General features: G+C 44.0%; 2 protein-coding genes across 6 annotated transcripts; both read right to left on the bottom strand.

Moving 5' to 3' along the window:
• Positions 1 to 3,516: 3,516 nt before the first annotated feature.
• On the bottom strand, positions 3,517 to 12,953 carry LOC124396849. 5 transcript variants are annotated; one of them, XM_046866196.1, is made up of 5 exons: positions 12,676 to 12,953; positions 12,337 to 12,470; positions 6,438 to 6,779; positions 5,690 to 5,930; positions 3,517 to 4,447 (listed from the first exon to the last, which is right to left on the bottom strand). In XM_046866196.1, the coding sequence occupies exons 2-5, from the start codon at positions 12,352 to 12,354 to the stop codon at positions 3,777 to 3,779; spliced, it is 1,272 nt and encodes a 423-aa protein (XP_046722152.1). In that variant the 5' UTR covers positions 12,355 to 12,470; positions 12,676 to 12,953; the 3' UTR covers positions 3,517 to 3,776. The 5 variants fall into 5 exon arrangements, with proteins under 5 accessions (XP_046722152.1, XP_046722151.1, XP_046722154.1 ...); XM_046866195.1 differs by having other exon boundaries at positions 12,337 to 12,953; XM_046866198.1 differs by lacking the exons at positions 12,337 to 12,470; positions 12,676 to 12,953 and adding an exon at positions 7,161 to 8,844.
• A 146-nt stretch (positions 12,954 to 13,099) lies between these two features.
• On the bottom strand, positions 13,100 to 23,197 carry elob (elongin B). Its single transcript, XM_046866201.1, has 4 exons — positions 23,056 to 23,197; positions 20,643 to 20,777; positions 15,055 to 15,163; positions 13,100 to 14,182 (listed from the first exon to the last, which is right to left on the bottom strand). Exons 1-4 carry the CDS (start codon positions 23,056 to 23,058, stop codon positions 14,070 to 14,072), a joined length of 360 nt encoding a protein of 119 aa, XP_046722157.1. The 5' UTR covers positions 23,059 to 23,197; the 3' UTR covers positions 13,100 to 14,069.
• Positions 23,198 to 24,783: the final 1,586 nt, after the last annotated feature.

The raw sequence follows: 24,783 nt of genomic DNA, 5'->3' as shown, positions 1-24,783 counted from the left end.
ATCATAAATGAGAAGTTTTTATATAATTATTTTTATATTTTTTTACAATAATGTTCCTGAGAGATGTTCACAAGTGAAGTTTATTTCTATTGCGCTTTTCACAACACACATCGTCTCAAAGCAGCTTTACAGAATTTAACAGTGAAGGTGAATGATGTGTGATGTGCGAGAGTTTAGAGACTGTTGCGTCTTTGTTTTCACGGAGACGTGGCTCAGCGACAGAGTTCCGGACGCCGCCATCCAGCTAGACAGGCTAACCGTGTTTCGAGCCGACAGAAACGCAGCTCTGTGCGGTAAGACTCGCGGTGGTGGCGTGTGTGTTTATATCAACACGGAATGGTGTAAGAACTCTGTGCTTGTTTCGTGCTACTGCTCATCGCTAGTGGAGTTTGTGACTGTTAGATGCAGACCTTTTTATTTACCACGGGAATTCACAACTGTTTACATTGTCGGAGTGTACATTCCTCCCAGTGCTAATGCTAAGGAGGCACTGAGTGAACTCTACGGCGCTATTAGCGACCTGCAGAATGCTCACCCCGACGGATTGTTTATTATCGCCGGAGATTTCAACCATGCGAATCTCAAGACTGTGCTTCCTAAACTCCATCAGCATGTGGACTTTGCAACGAGAGGAGCGAACACGCTGGATCTTGTTTACACAAACATCCCCGGCGCGTATCGTGCGGAGCCCCGCCCCCATCTCGGATACTCAGACCACAGCTCTGTTATGTTGATTCCAGCATACAGACCGCTCTAAACCGGTTCTGAAACAGGTGAAAACCTGGCCAGAAGGAGCTACTTCTGCTCTACAGGACTGTTTTGAGTGCACTGACTGGGACATGTTTAGAGAGGCTGCAACCTACGGCGATTCCATCAACTTGGAGGAGTACACATCATCAGTGACCAGCTACATCAGCAAGTGCGTTGATGACGTGACCATCTCCAAGACCATCACTACACGCTCCAACCAGAAACCGTGGATGACTGCAAATGTGCGTGCGCTGCTGAAACAAAGAGACTCTGCCTTCAGAACAGGGGACAAGGCGGCCTTAAAACAGCAAGGGCCAAACTGTCTTGTGCTATCAGAGAGGCGGCGCGCCGAAGAAAATCCACAACCACTTCCAGGACAGTGGAGACACCCGGCGCATGTGGCAGGGCATCCAGGCGATCACGAATTACAAGACCACATCACCTGCTTGTGACCGTGACCTCCCTCCCAGATGTGCTGAACGACTTCTACGCCCGGTTCGAGGTGCAGAACAACGTGGTGGCGAGGAAGACCATCCCTCCTCCCACTGACCAGGTGCTCTGTCTAACCACAGCTGAAGTGAGGAAAACTCTATGCAGAGTTAACCCACGGAAGTCTGCTGGACCTGACAACATTCCTGGCAGAGTGCTCAGGAATGTGCAGAACAGCTAGCAGATGTCCTCACTGACATCTTCAACATCTCCCTGAGCAGCAACGTTGTTCCCACGTGCCTCAAGACAACGACCATTGTTCCCATGCCGAAGAAGTCTTCTGTCTCCTGCCTCAATGACTATTGTCCCGTCGTGCTCACACCCATCGTGATGAAGTGCTTGAGAGGCTCGTCATGAGGCACATTAAGACACAGCTTCCACCCTCCCTGGACCCCATGCAGTTTGCGTATCATCCAAACCGTTCCACGGACGATGCTATCTCCACAACCCTTCATCTGGCCCTCACCCACCTGGATAACAAGGACTCTTATGTGCGAATGCTGTTCATTGACTTCAGCTCAGCATTCAACACAATCATTCCTCAGCACCTGATCGAGAAGTTGAACCTTCTGGGCCTGAACACCTCCCTCTGAAACTGGATCCTGGACTTCCTGACTGAGAGACCTCAGTCAGTCAGGATCGGGAACAGCATCTCCAGCACCACCACACTGAGCACTGGGGCCCCCCAGGGCTGTGTGCTCAGCCCACTGCTGTTCACTCTGCTGACTCACGACTGTGTAGCAATGCACAGCTCGAACCACATCATCAAGTTCGCTGATGACACGACCGTGGTGGGTCTAATCAGCAAGAACGACGAGTCAGCATATAGAGAAGAGGTGCAACGGCTAACTGCCTGGTGTGGAGCAAACAACCTGTCTCTGAACGTGGACAAAACGAAAGAGATGGTTGTGGACTTCAGGAGAGCACAGAGCGACCAATCTCCACTGATTATTGATGGATCCTCAGTGGAGATCGTCAAGAGCACCAAATTCCTTGGTGTTCATCTGGCAGACAACCTCACCTGGTCACTTAACACCAGCTCCATCACCAAGAAAGCCCAGCAGCGTCTCTACTTCCTGAGAAGGCTGAGGAAAACCCACCTCCCTCCCCATCCTGTCCATGTTCTACAGAGGGACCATTGAGAGCATCTGAGCAGCTGCATCACTGCCTGGTTTGGGAACTGCACCGTCTCGGACCGCAAGTCCCTACAGAGGATAGTGAGGACAGCTGAGAAGATCATCGGAATCTCTCTCCCCTCTATCATGGACATTTACACTACACGCTGCATCCGCAGCACACAGCATTGTGGACGATCACACACACCCCTCACACACACTTTTTACACTTCTACCATCAGGAAAATGGTTCCGAAGCATTCGGCCGCCACAACAAGACTGTGCAACAGTTTCTTCCCACAAGCCATCAGGCTTCTCAACACACAGAACTGAAACAGAACTCTCTCACACACACACACTCACTCAAATGTGTGTAACGAACTGAAAACATTTTTTTTTTTTTCCTGGACTTAAAACCTAACACACTCATCACTCATCTCAATCCATTCCACCACCATTCATTTATCTATTATTTATTATTTATTATTCTTAACAGTACCACTCTCAACTGCTGTTCTTGCACATTTATGATTTTCATTGTATTACACTGTTTACATGCTGTTTTTGCACCTTCGACTGCTGCTGTATTTTTTGCACTACACTGTTTACACTCACTTCTGGGATATAGTTTATATTTTTGTATAGTTTTTACAGTTTTCTTGTACAGTACTGTATAATCTAGTATACAGTAGGTTTACTGGTCGGCGCTATATAAGGTTTTGTGTCTTGTCTTGTGTCGTCTGTCTGCACTGTCTGTCTGCACTGTTTGCACCAGGTTGCACTCGATGCACTTTATGTAACTTGTGTTTTAGCTTAATGTTGTTTTGTCGTTTGTTGTTTAGTGTAGCACCAGGGTTCTGGAGAAACGTTGTCTCATTTTTACTGTGTACTGTGTACCACTGTGTATAGTAGAAATGACAATAAAAGCCTCTTGACTTGACTTGACTTGATGAGCAGCATGGAGACTGTGGTGAAGGAAAAACTCCCTTAGATGTTATGAGGAAGAAACCTTGAGAGGAACCAGACTCAAAAGCAGAACCTCATCCTCATTTGGGTGACATCAAGAGTGTGATTATAGTCTTTAAACACTACAGAACACTGGAGAGTGAGAACTAACATGAGCACTGGAGTGTGTGATTATGACTGATGATCTTTCTACAGAAGGAGGAGATTATAACACTAGGAGCTACTGAGCAACTCATAAAATAGCTCAACATCTGAGATCATCACAGATCCAACAGCAGCTTCTCCATGCCAGAGCCTTTAAACACTCAATGATCCTTCGCAGGAACTAACGTTACTCCACCCCTGACTCCGCCTCCATCTCCACCCCTGACTCCGCCTCCATCCCCACCCCTGACTCCGCCTCCATCCCCACCTTTGACTCCAGAGTGCTGTACAGCAGATTAGCGACTGTTTCTCTCAGTTTGACTCCTGCTTCATCTTTGGTCCCTCCTCCTCCTCCTCCTCTTCGTTTACCCCAGTGTGGTATCCCTGGATGGGGTCATTTGAATGGAGCAGTGCATTGTGCAGTATGCAGCTGGTCAGCACCATGGCTTCACCCCTCTCGCTCTTCCCCACGTCCAGACAGCGCAATCTCCCGAAGCGCTCCTTCAGCTTCCTCACAGCCTGCTCCAGCCTCCTCAGGTGCGTCTCCAGCACTTCGTTGTAAAGGTTCTCCTGTGGGTTCTGCGCAGGATGGAACGGGGTGAGGATATGGCGTGTGAGGGGATACCCCACTCCGGCTACCAGGCAGGTCCCGGGAGGAAGGAGCTCCGGGTTCTGTGCTAATCTCTGACTCAGAATGTCACCCCGGTTCCTCTGAGAGCCTCGGCTGATGTTGCAGTGGATGAAACGGCCCTCAGCGTCGCACACCAGCTCCAGGTTTAAACACGAGTCCGGGTGAGGATTGTTCCTGGGCTGCTTGGTGTGTGGAGAGTTGCTCTGTGAGTCCTGTTTCCAGGCAGGAAGGCGCATCGGGATGCGGGTGTAGCCCAACACACCTAGCACTTTGGGGAGACGCTTCTGCTCGAGATTCTCATCCTGACCCAGCCAGCTGGAGAAGGGAAGCAGGAGGTCTGATATCTCCTGACCTACAGACATGATAATGAATTTAGCTTGTGTTAACATTTTAAACTTCTTGTGTCCACTAGGGGGCAGTGTCTCAAGGACCTAATAAAATAGTAAAAAATATCACTTCTATCTAGGGCTGGGCGATAAATCGATTTTATCGATTAACTCGAATGTGTAGTTAACATCGATCTGTTTTAATAAAATCGGTTTTCTCTTTAATGTCCGCCGACGCTCCCCTCTGGGCTTCCATAGTTTCGAACGAACTCAAAATCTGATCATTTAAATCACCATATTCAAACACTCATAAACAGTCATATTACTGTGGAGCTTTTAAGAAAAGTAAAGACAAAATCACTCCAAACATCACTGCATTTTTAACCATGTTCCACATTCAAACACTCATAAAACATTTTTATTTGTAGGTTTGCTCATTTTATGTTATGTTACGTTCTATTTTCACAATTTACAAAGGCAGCGCTGCATCTTGTATTTTTGGCTTGTTGTTTCTGATTGCACTTTAACCCAAAGTGGGTTATAATCCCAGAAGGGTAAATAAACTTTATTAAATAAAGTTAAAACTTTTATTTTTTTGTCATATGCAGATTGAATTTAAGCAGGGGAAAAATCGATTTAAATCGCAAATCGGATTTTCTGTGAAAAAATCTGGGATTTTTTTTTATATCGCCCAGCCCTACTTCTATCCCACTAAAACCTATTAAACACCTCCAACAAACCCCAATAACCTCCAACAAACCCCAACAAACCCCAATAACCTCCAACAAACCCCAATAAAACCCCAATAACCTCCAACAAACCCCAAGTACCTCCAACAAACCCCAAGAACCTCCAACAAACCCCAACAAACCCCAATAACCTCCAAGAACACCCCAAGAACACCCCAATAACCTCCAATAAAACCCCAATAACCTCCAAGAACACCCCAAGAACACCCCAATAACCTCCAATAAAACCCCAATAACCTCCAAGAACACCCCAAGAACACCCCAAGAACACCCCAAGAACACCCCAAGAACACCCCAATAGCCTCCAATAAAACCCCATTAAAATCATTCTACAGTAATTCATTTAAAACTGCATTTAAATTCCACCACAATTCCATTAAATCCTATTAAAACCCCGTAAAACCCTGGTCAGAGTTTGTGTCTCATGGTGAGATGGTTGAGAGACTGTCAGGACGAGCATTAGGACAGTGTTAGATCAGCGTAAGGACAGAACACTGTGAGGAAAGTGTGTGAACGCACCGGAGGGCCAGCAGATGATCTGATCCTGCAGTGTGTTGACTCTGTGGCAAAAGGAAAAGAATATGCGGTGGACATTCCCTTTCTCCAGGTGGAAGATGGAGGAGACGGAGCGATAGCTGAGGCGAGTGGAGAGCAGTTTGAGGGACAGGAACACGGTGTGGGACAAAGAAAGGTGAGCTCTCCCCGTCAAACGCCTCACACTCTGACTCCATTTCAGCTTCTGTAGAAGGGACGTAATATACTGAGAGAGAGAGAGAGAGAGAGAGAGAGATTTAAAAGAGACAAATAGGTAGAGTGAGACAGACAGGAAAAGATAAAGGCAGGTAGAGAGAGACAAACAGGAAAAGAGAATGAAATAGGTACAAAGAGCGTGACAAATAGAGAGAGACCAGTAAAAATAGAAAGAGGGAAACAGACAGAAAAACAAGTAAAAAAAAAGAAAGAGAGAGGTAGATAGAGACAAAGAGGTAAAGACAGACCGGTAGAGAGAGACAGAGAGGTGAAAAAAGAGACAGGTACAGTGAAACAGAAAAAAGATGGTGGTGTCATTTCTGGACACTGGGGGTGCTGTCGAGCAGCAGATAAAAAAAACATTGTGACATTCTAACTTTAAAAAAGATGGCATGTCAATCTAACCAGGAGGTGTGGCTTAACACAACCTTTTCCTCAGTATAATGCATGTGAAGGCAGTAGGACGAGTGTGAGCTCAGACCTTTCTGTTTTCTCAGTGGTGAGATGTGAGACACACCTTGACTGTGGGATTCTCCTCTATCTCAATGACATGCTGGTGGTTCTCTGAAGCAGGTTCTGCCTCTGCCTGCTGGAGGAACGAGGCTGATAGATTGTGAGAGGTCACGGTGTGTGTTGCTGTGTGTGGGATCGTCTCATCCTGCTCAGAGAGCTGCATGAACACGCTCTGTCCATGTCCACGTCCCTGCACACTAGACAGCATCTCTGCCTCCAGCATTTCCTCCACGGCCTGGTCCAGACGCTGCTCTAACTCACAGTGAGAAAGAGGCTCCCAATCCATCTGCATCACGTCCATCACAAGCCGACCTGCTGCAGCCACCAGCGCCCGTCTCCCTGCCGTCTGCACAAACCCGGGGTTTATACACAAAACAAACATCATTCTCACCTTCTACAGGTCTTCTACAGGGTTGCTAAGAATCAGATGAAAGAAATGGTTCAAGTCTTCTTCTATTGCTTCAGCACAGACTGAAGAGAGAGAGAAAGAGAGAGAGAAGAGAGAGAGAGAGAGAGAGAGAGAGAGAGGGAAGAGGGAAGAGAAGAATACATATACAAAGGGACAAAGCGAATATAGTCTGAGGGACACATCATACTTTTGTGGATCGTTCTTAGACGATCATCATGCACAAGTTGACGTATTTTTTTGACATTTTCGGGGGTTGAAATGGCTGTGTCATTACATATGACAGAGCCACTCATATCTACTGGTCTACAATCCGCTTACTTTTCGCGGTTTTCAAATCCGGACCCATGCTGGTCGTGTGAGATTCTGAGGAAGAACAAAGGATGCGACCCGTACCGGCGTCCATGAGGGAAACGAGTCAGAGTCAGGAACAGGTTGAGAGCACGCACACACCGCGCTCCCTTAACTAGTATCCTGTTAGCCAACATCCAGTCTCTGGAAAACAAGCTCAATGACCTCAGGGCAAGGGTCAAGATCCAGAGGGACATTCGGGACCGCAACCTTCTCTGCTTCAACGAGACATGGCTGAACCCAGCAGTACCGGACCACGCAGTCCAGCCGGCCAAGATTTTCTTGGTGCACCGCCTGGACAGAACATTGGAGTCGGGGAAGTCAAGAGGAGGTGAAGTGTGTCTGATGGTGAACAACCACTGGTGCAACACTAGGAACTAGTGACCATCAAATGTCGGCCCTTTTATCTACCTTGGGAATTCAGCTCGGTCATAGTCAGTGCCGTTTATATTCCATCTCAAGCAGACATGGACACTGCAGTATGGGATTTACATGAGACAATAACACTTTACAAAACACAGCATCGGGACGCTGCGCTCATTGTGGTGGGAGATTTTAACAGTGCCAACCTCAAGCGCGCACTACCGAACTTTCATCAGCTGCCCCACATCACCTGCCCCACCAGGGGGCTATAGGACACTGGACCACTGCTACACACCGTTCAAGAACAGCTACAAGGCACAATCACATCCACCGTTTGGGAAATCGGACCATGCCACCATCTTCCTCATGCCTGTTCACAAACAAAGGCTGAAACAGGAAGCTCCGGTTCAGAGGGAGGTTGCGCGCTGGACTAACCAATCGATGGCCGCTCTACAGGACACTCTGGATGACGCAGACTGGGACATGTTCAGACGCAGCTCTTACAATGTCAACTTGTTTACGGAAGCGGTTGTGGGATTGATCTGGAAATTAGCGGATGATATGGTACAGAAGTCACCATCAGAACGTTTCCCAACCACAAACCGTAGTTGCAAAAATGCTATTTGTGGACTACAGTTCAGCGTTCAACACCATAGTTCCCTAATTTCCACCTCTAAGTTAAGGGTCCTGGGACTCAGCCTGCCGCTATGTCAATGGATCTTACACATATGACTGATGGCCACTTCCAACTCCACCATCATCGTTTGCTGACGACACTGTTGTGGTGAGCCTCATCTCCAACAATGACGAGACAGCCTACATACAGGAGAATAAAAACCTGGAGAGATGGTGCCAGAAGAACAATCTAAGACTAAGGAGCTGATCGTGGACTTCAGCACGAAGCAGGTCATACCAACTGCTAAACATCAACAGGACCCCAGTGGAGAGAGTGGACAGTTTCTGGTACCTAGTTGTTCACATCACACAGGACCTGTCTTGGACCTGTCACATCATCACCATTGGTAAAGAAGCCCGGCAGCGTCTGTACCATCTGAGACGCTTAAGGGACTTTGAACTACTCTCTCAGGTGCTAAAGACTTTCTACACCTGCACCATTGAGAGCGTCCTGACTGGTAGCATCACTTCCTGGTTTGGAAACAGCTCCGAGTTCAGCTGAATGTACCATCCGCATCGAGCTCCCTGACCTGCAAGACATCTACAGCACGCGGTGCAGGACCAGAGCCAGGAAGATTGTGAAGGACCTCAGCCATCCCAACAATGGACTCTTGAAAGAGGAGGAGCTTCTTCCTGCAGGCCATTCAGAGTTTAAACCAGGAAACACCCAGCAAAAAGCATCTGGTCACTTTAATCTGTACTTCTGTCAATATCTGTCACACACATCCATCCATCTCTTCTGTTTAATTCATGTATGTGTATATACATATGTGCCCCCATGTGTGTGTGTGTGTGTGTGTGTGTGTGTGTATATATATACAGGGAGTGCAGAATTATTAGGCAAGTTGTATTTTTGAGGATTAATTTTATTTGAGGATTTAATTTGAACAACAACCATGTTCTCAATGAACACAAAAAACTCATTAATATCAAAGCTGAATATTTTTGGAAGTAGTTTTTAGTTTTAGCTATTTTAGGGGGATATCTGTGTGTGCAGGTGACTATTACTGTGCATAATTATTAGGCAACAACAAAAACAAATTCATACCCATTTCAATTATTTATTTTACCAGTGAAACCAATATAACATCTCAACATTCACAAATATACATTTCTGACATTCAAAAACCAAACAAAAACAAATCAGTGACCAATATAGCCACCTTTCTTTGCAAGGACACTCAAAAGCCTGCCATCCATGGATTCTGTCAGTGTTTTGATCTGTTCACCATCAACATTGCGTGCAGCAGCAACCACAGCCTCCCAGACACTGTTCAGAGAGGTGTACTGTTTTCCCTCCTTGTAAATCGCACATTTGATGATGGACCACAGGTTCTCAATGGGGTTCAGATCAGGTGAACAAGGAGGCCATATCATTAGATTTTCTTCTTTTATACCCTTTCTTGCCAGCCACGCTGTGGAGTACTTGGGCGTGTGTGATGGAGCATTGTCCTGCATGAAAATCATGTTTTCTTGAAGGATGCAGACTTCTTCCTGTACCACTGCTTGAAGAAGGTGTCTTCCAGAAACTGGCAGTAGGACTGGGAGTTCAGCTTGACTCCATCCTCAACCCGAAAAGGCCCCACAAGCTCATCTTTGATGATACCAGCCCAAACCAGTACTCCACCTCCACCTTGCTGGCGTCTGAGTCGGACTGGAGCTCTCTGCCCTTTACCAATCCAGCCACGGGCCCATCCATCTGGCCCATCAAGACTCACTCTCATTTCATCAGTCCATAAAACCTTAGAAAAATCAGTCTTGAGATATTTCTTGGCCCAGTCTTGACGTTTCAGCTTGTGTGTCTTGTTCAGTGGTGGTCGACTTTCTGCCTTTCTTACCTTGGCCATGTCTCTGAGTATTGCACACCTTGTGCTTTTGGGCACTCAGTGATGTTGCAGCTCTGAAATATGGCCAAACTGGTGGCAAGTGGCATCTTGGCAGCTGCACGCTTGACTTTTCTCAGTTCACGGGCAGTTATTTTGCGCCTTGGTTTTCCACACGCTTCTTGCGACCCTGTCGACTATTTTGAATGAAACGCTTGATTGTTCGATGATCACGCTTCAGAAGCTTGGCTATTTTAAGACTGCTGCATCCCTCTGCAATATATCTCACTATTTTTGACTTTTCTGAGCCTGTCAAGTCCTTCTTTTGACCCATTTGCCAAAGGAAAGGAAGTTGCCTAATAATTATGCACACCTGATATAGGGTGTTGATGTCATTAGACCACACCCCTTCTCATTACAGAGATGCACATCACCTAATATGCTTAATTGGTAGTAGGCTTTCCAGCCTATACAGCTTGGAGTAAGACAACATGCATAACGAGGATGATGTGGTCAAAATACTCATTTGCCTAATAATTCTGCACTCCCTGTATATATACATAAACATATTTTTTTATTCTTAAGATTTTCAGATTAGTCAGATTATATTTTAATATACTTGTATACTTTATTCTTTTATTTTTTTTATCTTTATATTGTATTTCTTTTCATGTTTTAAGTCGGACAGTTAAAAAAGCATCTCACTACTCGTGATATTCTTTATGAATGTGTATGTGACAAATGAGAATTTTTATTTGCCAGTTTTACACAGAATTTCACGTTTGGTCTTGCTGTTTGTTCAAACTTGCTCTAAGATGAAATCGCAGACGTGGTAACACAAGTAAACAGAACAGCACTGATCACACTGACTTATGAAGGTCGGTGCTCCCTGTGACTGTGCATGCAGCCTCGTGCTGCCATTTAGATACATTTTGATACCTAATCATATATATAGAGAGGTAAAGAGGACAGAGAAAGACAGGTATAGAGGAGAGAAAGAGACAGGTATAGAGGGAAAGAGAGTGAGGTGTAGAGAGAGACAGACAGGTATAGAGGGAGAGAGAGACAGGTATAGAGAGAGAGAGAGGTGTAGAGAGAGAGACAGACAGGTATAGAGGGAGAGAGAGAGAGACAGGTATAGAGAGAGAGACAGACAGATATAGAGGAGAGAGAGAGGTGTAGAGAGAGACAGACAGGTATAGAGGGAGAGAGAGACAGACAGGTATAGAGGAGAGAGAGGTGTAGAGAGAGACAGACAGGTATAGAGGGAGAGAGAGACAGACAGGTATAGAGGGAGAGAGACAGACAGGTATAGAGGGAGAGAGAGAGAGGTGTAGAGAGAGAGACAGACGGGTATAATTCAATTCAATTCATTTTTATTTGTATAGCGCTTTTAACAATGAACATGGTCTCAAAGCAGCTTTACACAGATAATGTGGTGATTAAACATAAATATGTTCTTTGTAGAGGGAGAGAGAGACAGACAGGTATAGAGGAGAGAGAGGTATAGAGAGAGAGAGACAGGTATAGAGGGAGAGAGACAGACAGGTATAGAGGGGAGAAAGTGACAGACAGGTATAGAGGAGGAGAGAGAGGTGTAGAGAGAGAGACAGACAGGTATAGAGGGAGAGAGAGTTTGTTAAATTCATCCTCAGAAACACCGAGAGAGAGAGAGAGAGAGAGAGAGAGACAGACAGGTATAGAGGGAGAGAGAGGTGTAGAGAGACAGACAGACAGGTATAGAGGGAGAGAGAGAGACAGACAGGTATAGAGGTGTAGAGAGAGAGACAGACAGATATAGAGGAGAGAGAGAGGTGTAGAGAGAGAGAGACAGACAGGTATAGGGGGAGAGAGACAGACAGGTATAGAGGGGGGGAGAGAGAGGTGTAGAGAGAGAGACAGACAGGTATAGAGGGAGAGAGAGACAGGTATAGAGGGAGAGAGAGACAGACAGGTATAGAGGAGAGAGAGACAGACAGGTATAGAGGGGGAGAGAGAGAGGTGTAGAGAGAGAGACAGACAGGTATAGAGGGAGAGAGAGAGACAGACAGGTATAGAGGAGAGAGAGAGGTAGAGAGAGACAGACAGGTATAGAGGGAGAGAGAGAGACAGACAGGTAAAGAGGTGGAGAAAGTGACAGGCAGGTATAGAGGGGGGAGAGAGAGACAGATAGGTAGCTATTATGCCAAGTTATTGCTAGTTAGCCCGCTAACCCTCACACCACACTACTTCCGGGATGCACTATTACAGCCCTTGAAGCATTCGTGTGACGTCACTTAACTCACCGGGTCAACAGAGGTCATCTTCTCCTCCCTAAAGCCGCTCACGTCCTGACACACACATAGCGTTAGGCTCGCGCGCACACAACACCACACTGCATCCGGGGGCGGGGTTTACACGTGGCGGGCGGGGCCACGCGCTACAGCGAGCGTGCGATAGGTTGAAACACAGACCAGAGGAAACGGACGGGTGACGTCATTTAGGCGCGACAACATGGCGAACTTGTAAACAAGAGCACGTGCTGTGATGAAGTAACTGGATTAGTGGATTTTAATGTGTTATGGTGAGTGGGGACTGTACAACACTGTTCCTGTTCCACACTGCTGATGCTTCTAATCACAAACCTGAGCTCCACCAGGACATGCCGTGCTGGTGTGAAGGTTGGGGTGGAAGAACTTGACCTGGAGACTCCATATAGACCACCAACACCTCACTGCTGCTCCGGTAGTAGATGAATGATCACTAATCCACAGAGATGCTCCCCAGAAGCTCAGCGAAGAGCGAAAGAATGAGACAGCCATCCATCCATCCTCCGTTTGCTTCTTTATTTGTTCAAATAAAGACCAGATTTGGTTTATTTCTAAATAAACAGGAGACCCTACAGTGCGACCACCTGAAAAATTTAGTGATGTTTAAACCGAACCTGAAAGTTCCCTCCATCTCACTGTTTCTCCCCACACCTACTACACTTCATGTTCAGTAAACCTCCAGGGAGCAGAAAGACTAAGAGTCGTGAAGAGAAGCAGATCAGATCAGACCACAGCACGCTGGGATTTCTTCTGTTTTTTATTTGAACTTTTAAAGAGCAATGTGAGGAGCGCTTCTCACCATGGAGAAAAAAAAAGAATGAGAGAGGAACAAAGAAGGGTTTGTTAAATTCATCCTCAGAAACACCGAGAGAGAGAGAGAGAGAGAGAGAGAGAGACTGATGCTGCTGCTGCTGTTTTTGATGTGAACATGTCAGAAAGTCACCTGTGTGTGAACACAGTATACAGTATTAGAGCTCAGAGAGGGAGAGACGCCTTGTTTTTGTGAATGGGATTGTAAAATGGAACACAAGCCATTCTTTTACATGAACACACACACACACACACACACTTCCCTTTGGTTTAAATACAAAATAATGAGGGAACTGAACATAGTTTTTGTTTTTCATTTCAAATCAACACTGGATAAATTACACACACACACACGAGCCGCATCAACAAAACCAGACATACACACAGAGGGAAAAAAAAAAACATGGTTATACCAAAACTCTGTGCTACAGTGTACGAAGCGCACGTGCAGCTCCAAAAAACACGCCTGATCCGACTCGACTCCTAAATTATTAAGCCCTTCGGGAGTCGGCTCACGTGTGCTAACGAATCTCTCACTAATCCTGCGCAGGACGAGCAAAATAACCATCGATAATATAAACACATACTGTTTATATACACACACACACACACGTTACGAGTCATGTGGAACTGGAATTAAATTTCTGTAATTTGTCGCCTCCACACAGCCACTCTAACATGACGTACACACACGCACGCATGCACGTGCACACTCGGGAGGTTTGGCGTTCACGTTTAAACACACAGAAGGTCATGTGATGGTCAGAGGCTCAATTTTTTTTCCCCAGCAAAAGTCAACACACATCCTCATACACCTTACAACCATCACGATATCCAACCCAACCCACCCCACATCACCCACACACACACACACACACACACACACTCTCTCTCGGGTTTCACTGTACAGCCTGCTCGTTGGCTGTGCTGCCCGAGTCCTGGGGCTTCATCACATCCGGGAGCTCAGGGGGACTGGAGAAAGCGTCCACACGCAGCGGCTCAAACACATCATCTGAAAGCACACACACACACACACACACACACACACACACACACACACACACACACACACACACACACACACTTAAATAGCATTTTTGGGCTGGCGTCTGTTTATCACACTTTTTTGTTTATTGTTGTGAGGGACGCTATGACACACTTTGGCAGGTGTAATTATAAGCAGGTTTCCACTACAGGTACAAATACTTCACTGTGTGGCTTCAGGTTGTTAAAAGAATAACTTTACCTCCATGTTCTCCTGATTTCAACCTTATTACACATCTGAGAGGAACAAAGTTAAATCCTTTAGAATTGAATAATGTTTGTGCACAAATATATTCCCCCAAAAGAGACAAATCTCACTTTATTTTTATTACATTTTACTTTTAAAAAGTAAAATCAGTCATGAACATAAATTGATTAATACTGATGCACCAGTGTAGTATTAACGAACTGTATTACAAATAATACATATAATAAAATACATATTCTCATAAAAATATTAAAGGTCGACAAATTCCTTGGTTCAGCTGATTACACCTACGCTGGACAAAGGTAGTGGAGAGGAGAGAGGAGAGAAAGGTAGAGGAAAGCAGGAGAGAGGAGAGGATGAGGAGAGGAGATAAAGGTAGAGGAAAGGAGGAGGAGAGGAGCGAAGCAGAGGAGCGAAGCAGAGGAGAGAGGAGAGAGAGAAGAGGAAGGGAGAGAAAAAGAGGAGAGGAGGAGAGAAGAGGAAAATGGACAAATCTGCGTTAGGACGAGGAGGTGGGCGGAGACTCTGCTACAGTGACTACACTTCGTTTATTTATTGTGTAAAAGTAAAGTTGAAGGTAGATGATGAGGAGCATGGAGATGTTTGTGGATCAGAAACCTGAATGAACTCACCGCTGACACGGAAGGCCAGACCCACTGTAGCCGGAGCCTGAGGTCTCGCTGTCTGGTTTGTGAATCCACAATCTCCCAGTGTCTTACTGTCTTCTAACAACATGTCATCCTGCAAACAGACAGAGGAGTGTAGTGTAGTATAGTGTAGTGTAGTGCAGTGTAGTACAGTGTAGTAAGGTGTAGTACAGTGTAGTGTAGTACAGTGTAGTAAGGTGTAGTACAGTGTAGTGTAGTAAGGTGTAGTACAGTGCAGTGTAGTACAGTGTAGTGTAGTAAGGTGTAATACAGTGTAGTAGTACAGTGTAGTATAGTGTAGTGTAGTAAGGTGTAGTACAGTGTAGTGTAGTAAGGTGTAGTACAGTGTAGTGTAGTATAGTAAGGTGTAATACAGTGTAGTGTAGTATAGTGAAGTGTAGTGTAGTAGGTGTAGTACAGTGTAGTGTAGTATAGTAAGGTGTAATACAGTGTAGTGTAGTATAGTGGAGTGTAGTGTAGTAAGGTGTAGTACAGTGTAGTGTAGTATAGTGTAGTGTAGTAAGGTGTAGTACAGTGTAGTGTAGTATAGTGTAGTGTAGTAAGGTGTAGTACAGTGTAGTGTAGTATAGTAAGGTGTAATACAGTGTAGTGTAGTACAGTGTAGTGAAGTGTAGTATAGTGAAGTGTAGTGTAGTAAGGTGTGGTACAGTGTAGTGTAGTACAGTGTAGTGTAGTAAGGTGTAGTACAGTGTAGTGTAGTAAGGTGTGGTACAGTGTAGTGTAGTATAGTGGAGTGTAGTGTAGTAAGGTGTAGTACAGTGTAGTGTAGTATAGTAAGGTGTAATACAGTGTAGTGTAGTATAGTGGAGTGTAGTGTAGTAAGGTGTAGTACAGTGTAGTGTAGTATAGTAAGGTGTAATACAGTGTAGTGTAGTATAGTGGAGTGTAGTGTAGTAAGGTGTAGTACAGTGTAGTGTAGTATAGTGTAGTGTAGTAATGTGTAGTACAGTGTAGTGTAGTATAGTGTAGTATAGTAAGGTGTAATACAGTGTAGTGTAGTATAGTGAGTGTAGTGTAGTAAGGTGTAGTACAGTGTGGTGTAGTATAGTAAGGTGTAATACAGTGTAGTGTAGTATAGTGAAGTGTAGTGTAGTAAGGTGTAGTACAGTGTAGTGTAGTATAGTAAGGTGTAATACAGTGTAGTGTAGTGTAGTGTAGTGTAGTGTAGTGTAGTAAGGTGTAGTACAGTGTAGTGTAGTATAGTGTAGTGTAGTAAGGTGTAGTACAGTGTAGTGTAGTATAGTGTAGTGTAGTAAGGTGTAGTACAGTGTAGTGTAGTATAGTAAGGTGTAATACAGTGTAGTGTAGTAAGGTATAGTACAGTGTAGTGTAGTATAGTGTAGTAAGGTGTAGTACAGTGTAGTGTAGTATAGTAAGGTGTAATACAGTGTAGTGTAGTACAGTGTAGTGAAGTGAAGTGTAGTATAGTGAAGTGTAGTGTAGTAAGGTGTGGTACAGTGTAGTGTAGTACAGTGTAGTGTAGTAAGGTGTAGTACAGTGTAGTGTAGTAGGGTGTAGTACAGTGTAGTGTAGTATAGTGTAGTAAGGTGTAGTAAGGTGTAGTACAGTGTAGTGTAGTGTAGTATAGTACAGTTTAGTATAGTGTAGTGTAGTAAGGTGTAGTACAGTGTAGTGTAGTATAGTGCAGTTTAGTATAGTGAAGTGTAGTGTAGTAAGGTGTAGTGTAGTGTAGTGTAGTATAGTGTAGTAAGGTGTAGTACAGTGTAGTGTAGTATAGTACAGTTTAGTATAGTGAAGTGTAGTGTAGTAAGGTGTAGTACAGTGTAGTGTAGTACAGTGTAGTATAGTGAAGTATAGTACAGTGTAGTATAGTGAAGTGTAGTGTAGTAAGGTGTAGTACAGTGTAGTGTAATGTAGTAAGGTGTAGTATAGTGTAGTGTGGTATAGTGTAGTACAGTTTAGTGTAGTGTAGTAAGGTGTAGTACAGTGTAGTGTAGTATAGTGTAGTGAGGTGTAGTACAGTGTAGTAAGGTGTAGTGTAGTGAGGTGGAGTGTAGTGTAGTAAGGTGTAGTGTGGTGTAGTATAGTGAGGTGGAGTGTAGTATACAGGGAGTGCAGAATTATTAGGCAAGTTGTATTTTTGAGGATTAATTTTATTTGAGGATTTAATTTGAACAACAACCATGTTCTCAATGAACACAAAAAACTCATTAATATCAAAGCTGAATATTTTTGGAAGTAGTTTTAGTTTTAGCTATTTTAGGGGGATATCTGTGTGTGCAGGTGACTATTACTGTGCATAATTATTAGGCAACTTAACAAAAAACAAATTCATACCCATTTCAATTATTTATTTTTACCAGTGAAACCAATATAACATCTCAACATTCACAAATATACATTTCTGACATTCAAAACCAAACAAAAACAAATCAGTGACCAATATAGCCACCTTTCTTTGCAAGGACACTCAAAAGCCTGCCATCCATGGATTCTGTCAGTGTTTTGATCTGTTCACCATCAACATTGCGTGCAGCAGCAACCACAGCCTCCCAGACACTGTTCAGAGAGGTGTACTGTTTTCCCTCCTTGTAAATCGCACATTTGATGATGGACCACAGGTTCTCAATGGGGTTCAGATCAGGTGAACAAGGAGGCCATATCATTAGATTTTCTTCTTTTATACCCTTTCTTGCCAGCCACGCTGTGGAGTACTTGGGCGTGTGTGATGGAGCATTGTCCTGCATGAAAATCATGTTTTTCTTGAAGGATGCAGACTTCTTCCTGTACCACTGCTTGAAGAAGGTGTCTTCCAGAAACTGGCAGTAGGACTGGGAGTTCAGCTTGACTCCATCCTCAACCCGAAAAGGCCCCACAAGCTCATCTTTGATGATACCAGCCCAAACCAGTACTCCACCTCCACCTTGCTGGCGTCTGAGTCGGACTGGAGCTCTCTGCCCTTTACCAATCCAGCCACGGGCCCATCCATCTGGCCCATCAAGACTCACTCTCATTTCATCAGTCCATAAAACCTTAGAAAAATCAGTCTTGAGATATTTCTTGGCCCAGTCTTGACGTTTCAGCTTGTGTGTCTTGTTCAGTGGTGGTCGACTTTCTGCCTTTCTTACCTTGGCCATGTCTCTGAGTATTGCACACCTTGTGCTTTTGGGCACTCAGTGATGTTGCAGCTCTGAAATATGGCCAAACTGGTGGCAAGTGGCATCTTGGCAGCTGCACGCTTGACTTTTCTCAGTTCACGGGCAGTTATTTTGCGCCTTGGTTTTCCACACGCTTCTTGCGACCCTGTTGACTATTTTGAATGAAACGCTTGATTGTTCGATGATCACGCTTCAGAAGCTTGGCTATTTTAAGACTGCTGCATCCCTCTGCAATATATCTCACTATTTTTGACTTTTCTGAGCCTGTCAAGTCCTTCTTTTGACCCATTTTGCCAAAGGAAAGGAAGTTGCCTAATAATTATGCACACCTGATATAGGGTGTTGATGTCATTAGACCACACCTTCTCATTACAGAGATGCACATCACCTAATATGCTTAATTGGTAGTAGGCTTTCCAGCCTATACAGCTTGGAGTAAGACAACATGCATAACGAGGATGATGTGGTCAAAATACTCATTTGCCTAATAATTCTGCACTCCTGTAGTGTAGTGTAGTATAGTGAGGTGGAGTGGGTGTGGTGTAGTAAGGTGTAGTATGGTGTAGTGTAGTGAGGTGTGGTGTAGTGTGGTGTAGTAAGGTGTAGTGTGGTGTGGTGTAGTATAGTGAAGTGGAGTGTAGTGTGGTGTAGTATAGTGAGGTGGAGTGTAGTGTGGTGTAGTATAGTGAGGTGGAGTGTAGTATAGTGTAGTGAGGTGTAGTATTGTGAGGTGTAGTGTAGTGAGGTGTAGTTTACTGTAGTGAGGTGTATTATAGTGTAGTATAGTGTAGTGTAGTGAGGTGTATTATAGTGTAGTATAGTGTAGTGTAGTGTAGTATAGTGAGGTGGAGTGTACTGTAGTAAAGTGTAGTGTGGTGAGGTGTATTATAGTGTAGTATAGTGTAGTGTAGTGAGGTGTAGTGTACTGTAGTAAGGTGTAGTGTAGTGAGGTGTAGTGTAGTGTAGTATAGTGAGGTGGAGTGTACTGTAGTAAGGTGTAGTGAGGTGTATTATAGTGTAGTATAGTGTAGTGGGTGTAGTGTACTGTGGTGTAGTGTACTGTAGTAAGGTGTAGTGTAGTGAGGTGTAGTGTAGTGTAGTATAGTGAGGTGGAGTGTACTGTAGTAAGGTGTAGTGAGGTGTATTATAGTGTAGTATAGTGTAGTGGGTGTAGTGTACTGTGGTGTAGTGTAGTGAGATGTAGTATAGTATAGTGAGGTGTATTATAGTGTAGTGTAGTAAAATGTAGAGTAGTGAGGTGTGGTCTTGTGGGGTGTAGTGTGGTGGAGTGTAGTGTGGTGGAGAGTAGTGGGTGTAGTGTGATGTGGGGTGGAGTGTGGTGTGGTGTAGTGTAGTGTGGTGTAGTGTGATGTGGGGTGGAGTGTAGTGTGGTGTAGTGTGATGTGGGGTGGAGTGTAGTGGTGTAGTGTGATGTGGGGTGGAGTGGAGTGTGGTGGTGTGGGGTGGAGTGGAGTGTGGTGTAGTGTGATGGGGTGGAGTGTAGTGTGGTGTGTGATGTAGGTGGAGTGGAGTGTGGTGGTGTGGGGTGGAGTGGAGTGTGGTGGAGTGTAGTGGTGTAGTGTGATGTGGGGTGGAGTGTAGTGTGGTGTAGTGTGATGTGGGGTGGAGTGTAGTGTGGTGTAGTGTGATGGGGTGGAGTGTAGTGTGGTGTAGTGTGTTGTGGGGTGGAGTGTAGTGTGGTGTAGTGTGATGTGGGGTGGAGTGTAGTGTGGTGTAGTGATGTGGGGTGGAGTGTAGGGTGGTGTAGTGGGGTGGATTGTAGTGTGGTGTTGTGTGATGTTGTGGGGTGGAGTGTAGTGTGGTGTAGTGTGATGGGGTGGAGTGTAGTGTGGTGTAGTGTGATGTGGGGTGGGGTGGAGTGTAGTGGTGTAGTGTGATGTGGGGTGGAGTGTAGTGTGGTGTTGTGTGATGTAGGGTGGAGTGTAGTGTGGTGTTGTGTGATGTAGGGTGGAGTGGAGTGTGGTGTAGTGTGATGGGGTGGAGTGGAGTGTGGTGGTGTGTGATGTGGGGTGGAGTGTAGTGTGGTGTAGTGTGATGGGGTGGAGTGGAGTGTGGTGTGTGATGTGGGGTGGAGTGGAGTGGTGGTGTGTGATGTTGTGGGGTGGAGTGGTGTGGTGTAGTGTGTGATGTAGGGTGGAGTGGAGTGTGGTGGTGTGTGATGTTGTGGGGTGGAGTGGTGTGGTGTAGTGAGGTGTAGTGTAGTGTAGTGGTGTAGTGTGGTGGAGTGTGGTGGTGTGATGTGGGGTGGGGTGGAGTGTGGTGTAGTGAGGTGGAATGGGGTGGAGTGTGGTGGTGTGTGATGTTGTGGGGTGGAGTGTAGTGTGGTGGTGTGTGATGTTGTGGGGTGGAGTGTAGTGTAGTGAGGTGGAATGGGATGGAGTGTAGTGTGGTGGTGTGTGATGGTGTTATCACCTTGTACAGTCTCTGCTCCTCAGGCGCTCTCTTCAGGATCCCCTCGACAATACGCTTCAGCTCGTACACCGTGGTCGACTCTTTAGCATCTGTGAAGATGGTCGTCTTGTGGCGTCTGATCATCAAAAACACGTCCTGAGAGGAGACAGAGGAACGAGGCGATCAGTCACGTCACGTTTCATTCCTACACAAAACTGCTACAAGTCGAAGTCAGAATTCTACACTGTAGATCACTGTTTTACTTTCACTCTACATTTCACCACAAACATCTGTACTTTCTACTTCTGACATTTTCACAACAGACTCGTTACTTTAGTTTTTATCTGTTTGGTGAAATGATTAATATTTTTCTTCTCACTGCAACGTTTTCAGTCCATCAACTTTATTTCTTTATATGTCCACTGGTGGATCATCTCCTGTCTCTCTCACACCACAGACGTGGATTAGTTTCTGAAGCTCACAGTGAGCAGAGCAGAAGGCAGTAAGAAGTCTTGCACTCACAAAACACTGAGCTTTTGTCAAATAAACAGATAAATATATATGAATAGAAAACTCAAAATGTCTATTTTTTAATAAACCACTAAATATCTCTGATCCTGTACAATTTCTCCGGTGTCACCTTGTTAACCGTCCGTGTGGAAACATAGCAAAGGTTACGTTTGGTGTCCTCATGATTTCCGTCATTTAAAACACCATAATTAAACGTACATGATATGAATATTTGGTCTTCATGCTCTACGTTGTGTTTGGTTTCACTAATAACAACCCCCATGAACCCCAAAAAGTCTTTTTCATCTTCCTCAGACTTACGTGTTACACCAGATAAAACTAACTGAGAGACGGATGCTGGATGAAGAGATAAAAAACAAGGAAGAAAAAAGGCTAAAAACAAGAACTGAAAGCAGAAATAAAGTGGAAAATCAAAAGAGAAAGAAAAAGAAGGATGAAAGGGTCAAATAACTGCAAAAAATGAAGTCATTAACAAAGTAAAAGATGAAGAATGAAAAACTGAAAAAGAGTAAGAACGGGTTGAGGAAGGAACTCGTGCCGAGTCTCTGGGCGAGTAATGTTGTAATATTGCTTTGATGTTGTAAGATCCAGAGAGTCGCTCAAACCGTAACCTGGTCCCACCAAAATCAGATCCTGTCTGGAGTTCATCACTTCCTGTCTGGAAGACGAGATTTCGCTGGCGGCAAAAAAAAAAAATGTCTCAAATTTGTCGACATTGAAGAGAGGAAGCGGAGACACAGATGAGACAGGGGCGAAATGGAGCCGAGACGGTGCCAAGAGAACTGAGACAGAGATGAGCCAGAACGGAGCTGTGACAAAGCCGAGACGTTGCTGAGACTGTGATAGTTCAGAGGGACGATGCCAAAACAGAGGCGAGACGGTGGTGAGATGGAGCAGAGAGTTTTTCATGCCAAAACGAAGCTGAGATAGACCTGAGATGGTGCTGAGACCACGCCAAAATGAAGCCAAGTCTGAGCAGAGACAGAGCAGAGATGTTTAAACATCTATCTGATCTTCTGCTGGTCACCAGAGCTCTGTGTAGTGATTCATGTTCCAGCAGCACTCACAGATACTGGATCAGTCTGAAGTGTCAGAGAAACAGCATGGGCTCTTCATAAAGCGTCAGTCAGGACATGGAGGACATGAAGAACATGAAGGTGAAGTAACATGACTGGGGTTTTGTGGAGTCGAGGTAATCGCAGATCTCAGAGCAGCTCTGTCATATCCTCATTCTGTAAGATCCTACTCCAACTTCACTCCTTATCTATCAAACCGTGACTGACACACGTGCGTGTTCGCAGACCACGCCCACTTATTACCAATGATGTCACAACTCACAGGACCGCTAAAAAAAAAAGTGTGACGTCAGGAAAGAAAAGTTAAAAATGAAAACAGGAAAGTTTCAGATCTGTTGCGTTTCTGATTCAGAAGGAAAAACAGCAGCAGCAGCATCAGTTCCGTTCGGAGAGAAAAAGAGGAATAAAAACAGAAACACTGATTAAACGTGTCACGTCTTTAAACGTCAATTGTGACGTAATAAAGTGGCTCGTGTTCCCCTCAGTCCGTAAACACTCCATGCTGCTCAGCTGTTCTCTGGTTTATTCAGGCGAATTATACATTTTTAAACTTCTGATTTTATTTAATACGTTTTATTTAAAGCTAAAATGTATTTACTTTATAAAACCAGAACAAAAAACTTATCTGCTAGTCAGCTAAAGCTAGCATGCTAACGTTACCGTGCTAAAAATAACACGGAATCTGCGCCGTCAGCGGTTTCTCACAAACACTGCGCTTTAATCATCAGATTTACCACCATCTTCATTAAAGATCACCTCTTTATATTTTTAATAAAATGATGTATTCGGTATTGTGTGATTTATTTTTCCTTATTATTAATCCTCACCATTTCTCCGCCGGCTGCTCCTAGGCTTCCTCTTTTCCCACAAGCACCTCGAAGGCCGTGCTGATATGACCGCCGCAGCCTTCCGTCGCGCACTATATACAACTCACAACTCAGGCTGCGCGCGCACTTCGTAGGGCCCTATGTTTAACACTTCAGCGGCGTTTGGGACCCGGATCAGAGTAAGGGACGGACACCGAGGCGGAAGTGTCCTGTCGCGTGTAGTGACCCGGATGTGGCTTTAATCCTTCACGTTTCTTTTTTGTAAATAATAATACAAATTAAAAATATATAATAAATATTATATATATATATATATATATATATATATATATATATATATATATATATATATATATATATATATTTGTATTCAAATAAATGTGTAATTTATCTAAAAAGTCAGAAATTATCGCTATTTAATTAAAAATCTCCCTCTTGTTCCACTTCACAATTAAATCACTGTTTTGTTAAGATTTTTTTATTGATTTTTTTTTTTTAGTAAATTAAGTTTTATTACAGCATTCATTATTTTTCATGCAAAAATTAATATTTAGTTCTTTGTAAATGTTTGTGTACAGTGTGTGTATTTAGTAAAGGTGATATATATATATATATATATATATAAAATGTTCACTCATTATAATTTTCACTCATGTAAATATCTTTAAATCATGATTTGTTTTTCGTCGTTTAAAACAATGTTAACAATATTGAACAAATAAAGTGTGTAAATTAATCTTTAATTACTGATTTAAAAAAAAGGTAATTTTTTAAACGGAAATTGTGAAAGTGAAAACCCTTGAAGTCGCTCGAGTGTAAAAAGGGGCGTGTCCTAAACCCCGCGCTATCCCCTAGTATAAGTGCACTACCCCGGATGTCCACTACATTCACCTGCGCCCTCCGTAGTGCACTACACATGACGCCATTTTTAAAATTAATTTAGTTTAAAACAAACCCCGAAGAAGATTTAATATAAACTTTTCTTCATCATCGTCTTCGTCACACGCCAAGTAAAAAAACAAAAAAACACTCTGCTAAAGTTCTTTATATTTGTAATAATAAAAAAAATGTTTTGTTTGAATGTTGCCATGGCAACAGCACCGTGAGCACGTGACCGAAACACGCGAGGATGGCTCCAGGGTAAGACTCGAGAGAAAAAGTACATTCACTTTATTCTAATAAACATTACAGAAAACATCATCTTATTCATTAATTAATTAATTATTATTATTATTATTATTATTAATGATGTTTAATGACACAATCCCGCTTTTCTTTTCCGACCCTGAAACTGCATTGCTTTAATTTAGAAAAGATATTATATGTATAATTATCAGAAGTATATAAATATAATATATAATAACTAAGATTTTATATCTATATATAAATATCAAGTATAAAATTATATAAACACATAAAAATCTTCTCTCTTGTTACATAAACATGTCTGATCCTAATCCGACTCGGGTTTTTGTGGTGTGTCGGATGTGTTTTCACTGAGATCAGAACCGGTACTGAGTTTATCAGTGTTCTGATCAGATTTCCCTGTTCGGGAGTGAACCTGGAGTTTTCCCATGTTATTGAGTTGATCTCAGGCCTGTGGAGGAACTTCTGTAATAAAGACACCAATCACTGCTAAAGACATGATGGATGGATGAAATGATGAAGAGAGGTTGATGGCTAGATAGATGGATATATCCTCAGATAGCTAGAAAGATGAGTGGATAT

Source organism: Silurus meridionalis, chromosome 14 (assembly GCF_014805685.1).
Source record: "Silurus meridionalis isolate SWU-2019-XX chromosome 14, ASM1480568v1, whole genome shotgun sequence".
NCBI lineage: Eukaryota > Metazoa > Chordata > Actinopteri > Siluriformes > Siluridae > Silurus > Silurus meridionalis.
This window is presented reverse-complemented; position numbering and strand designations above follow the sequence as displayed.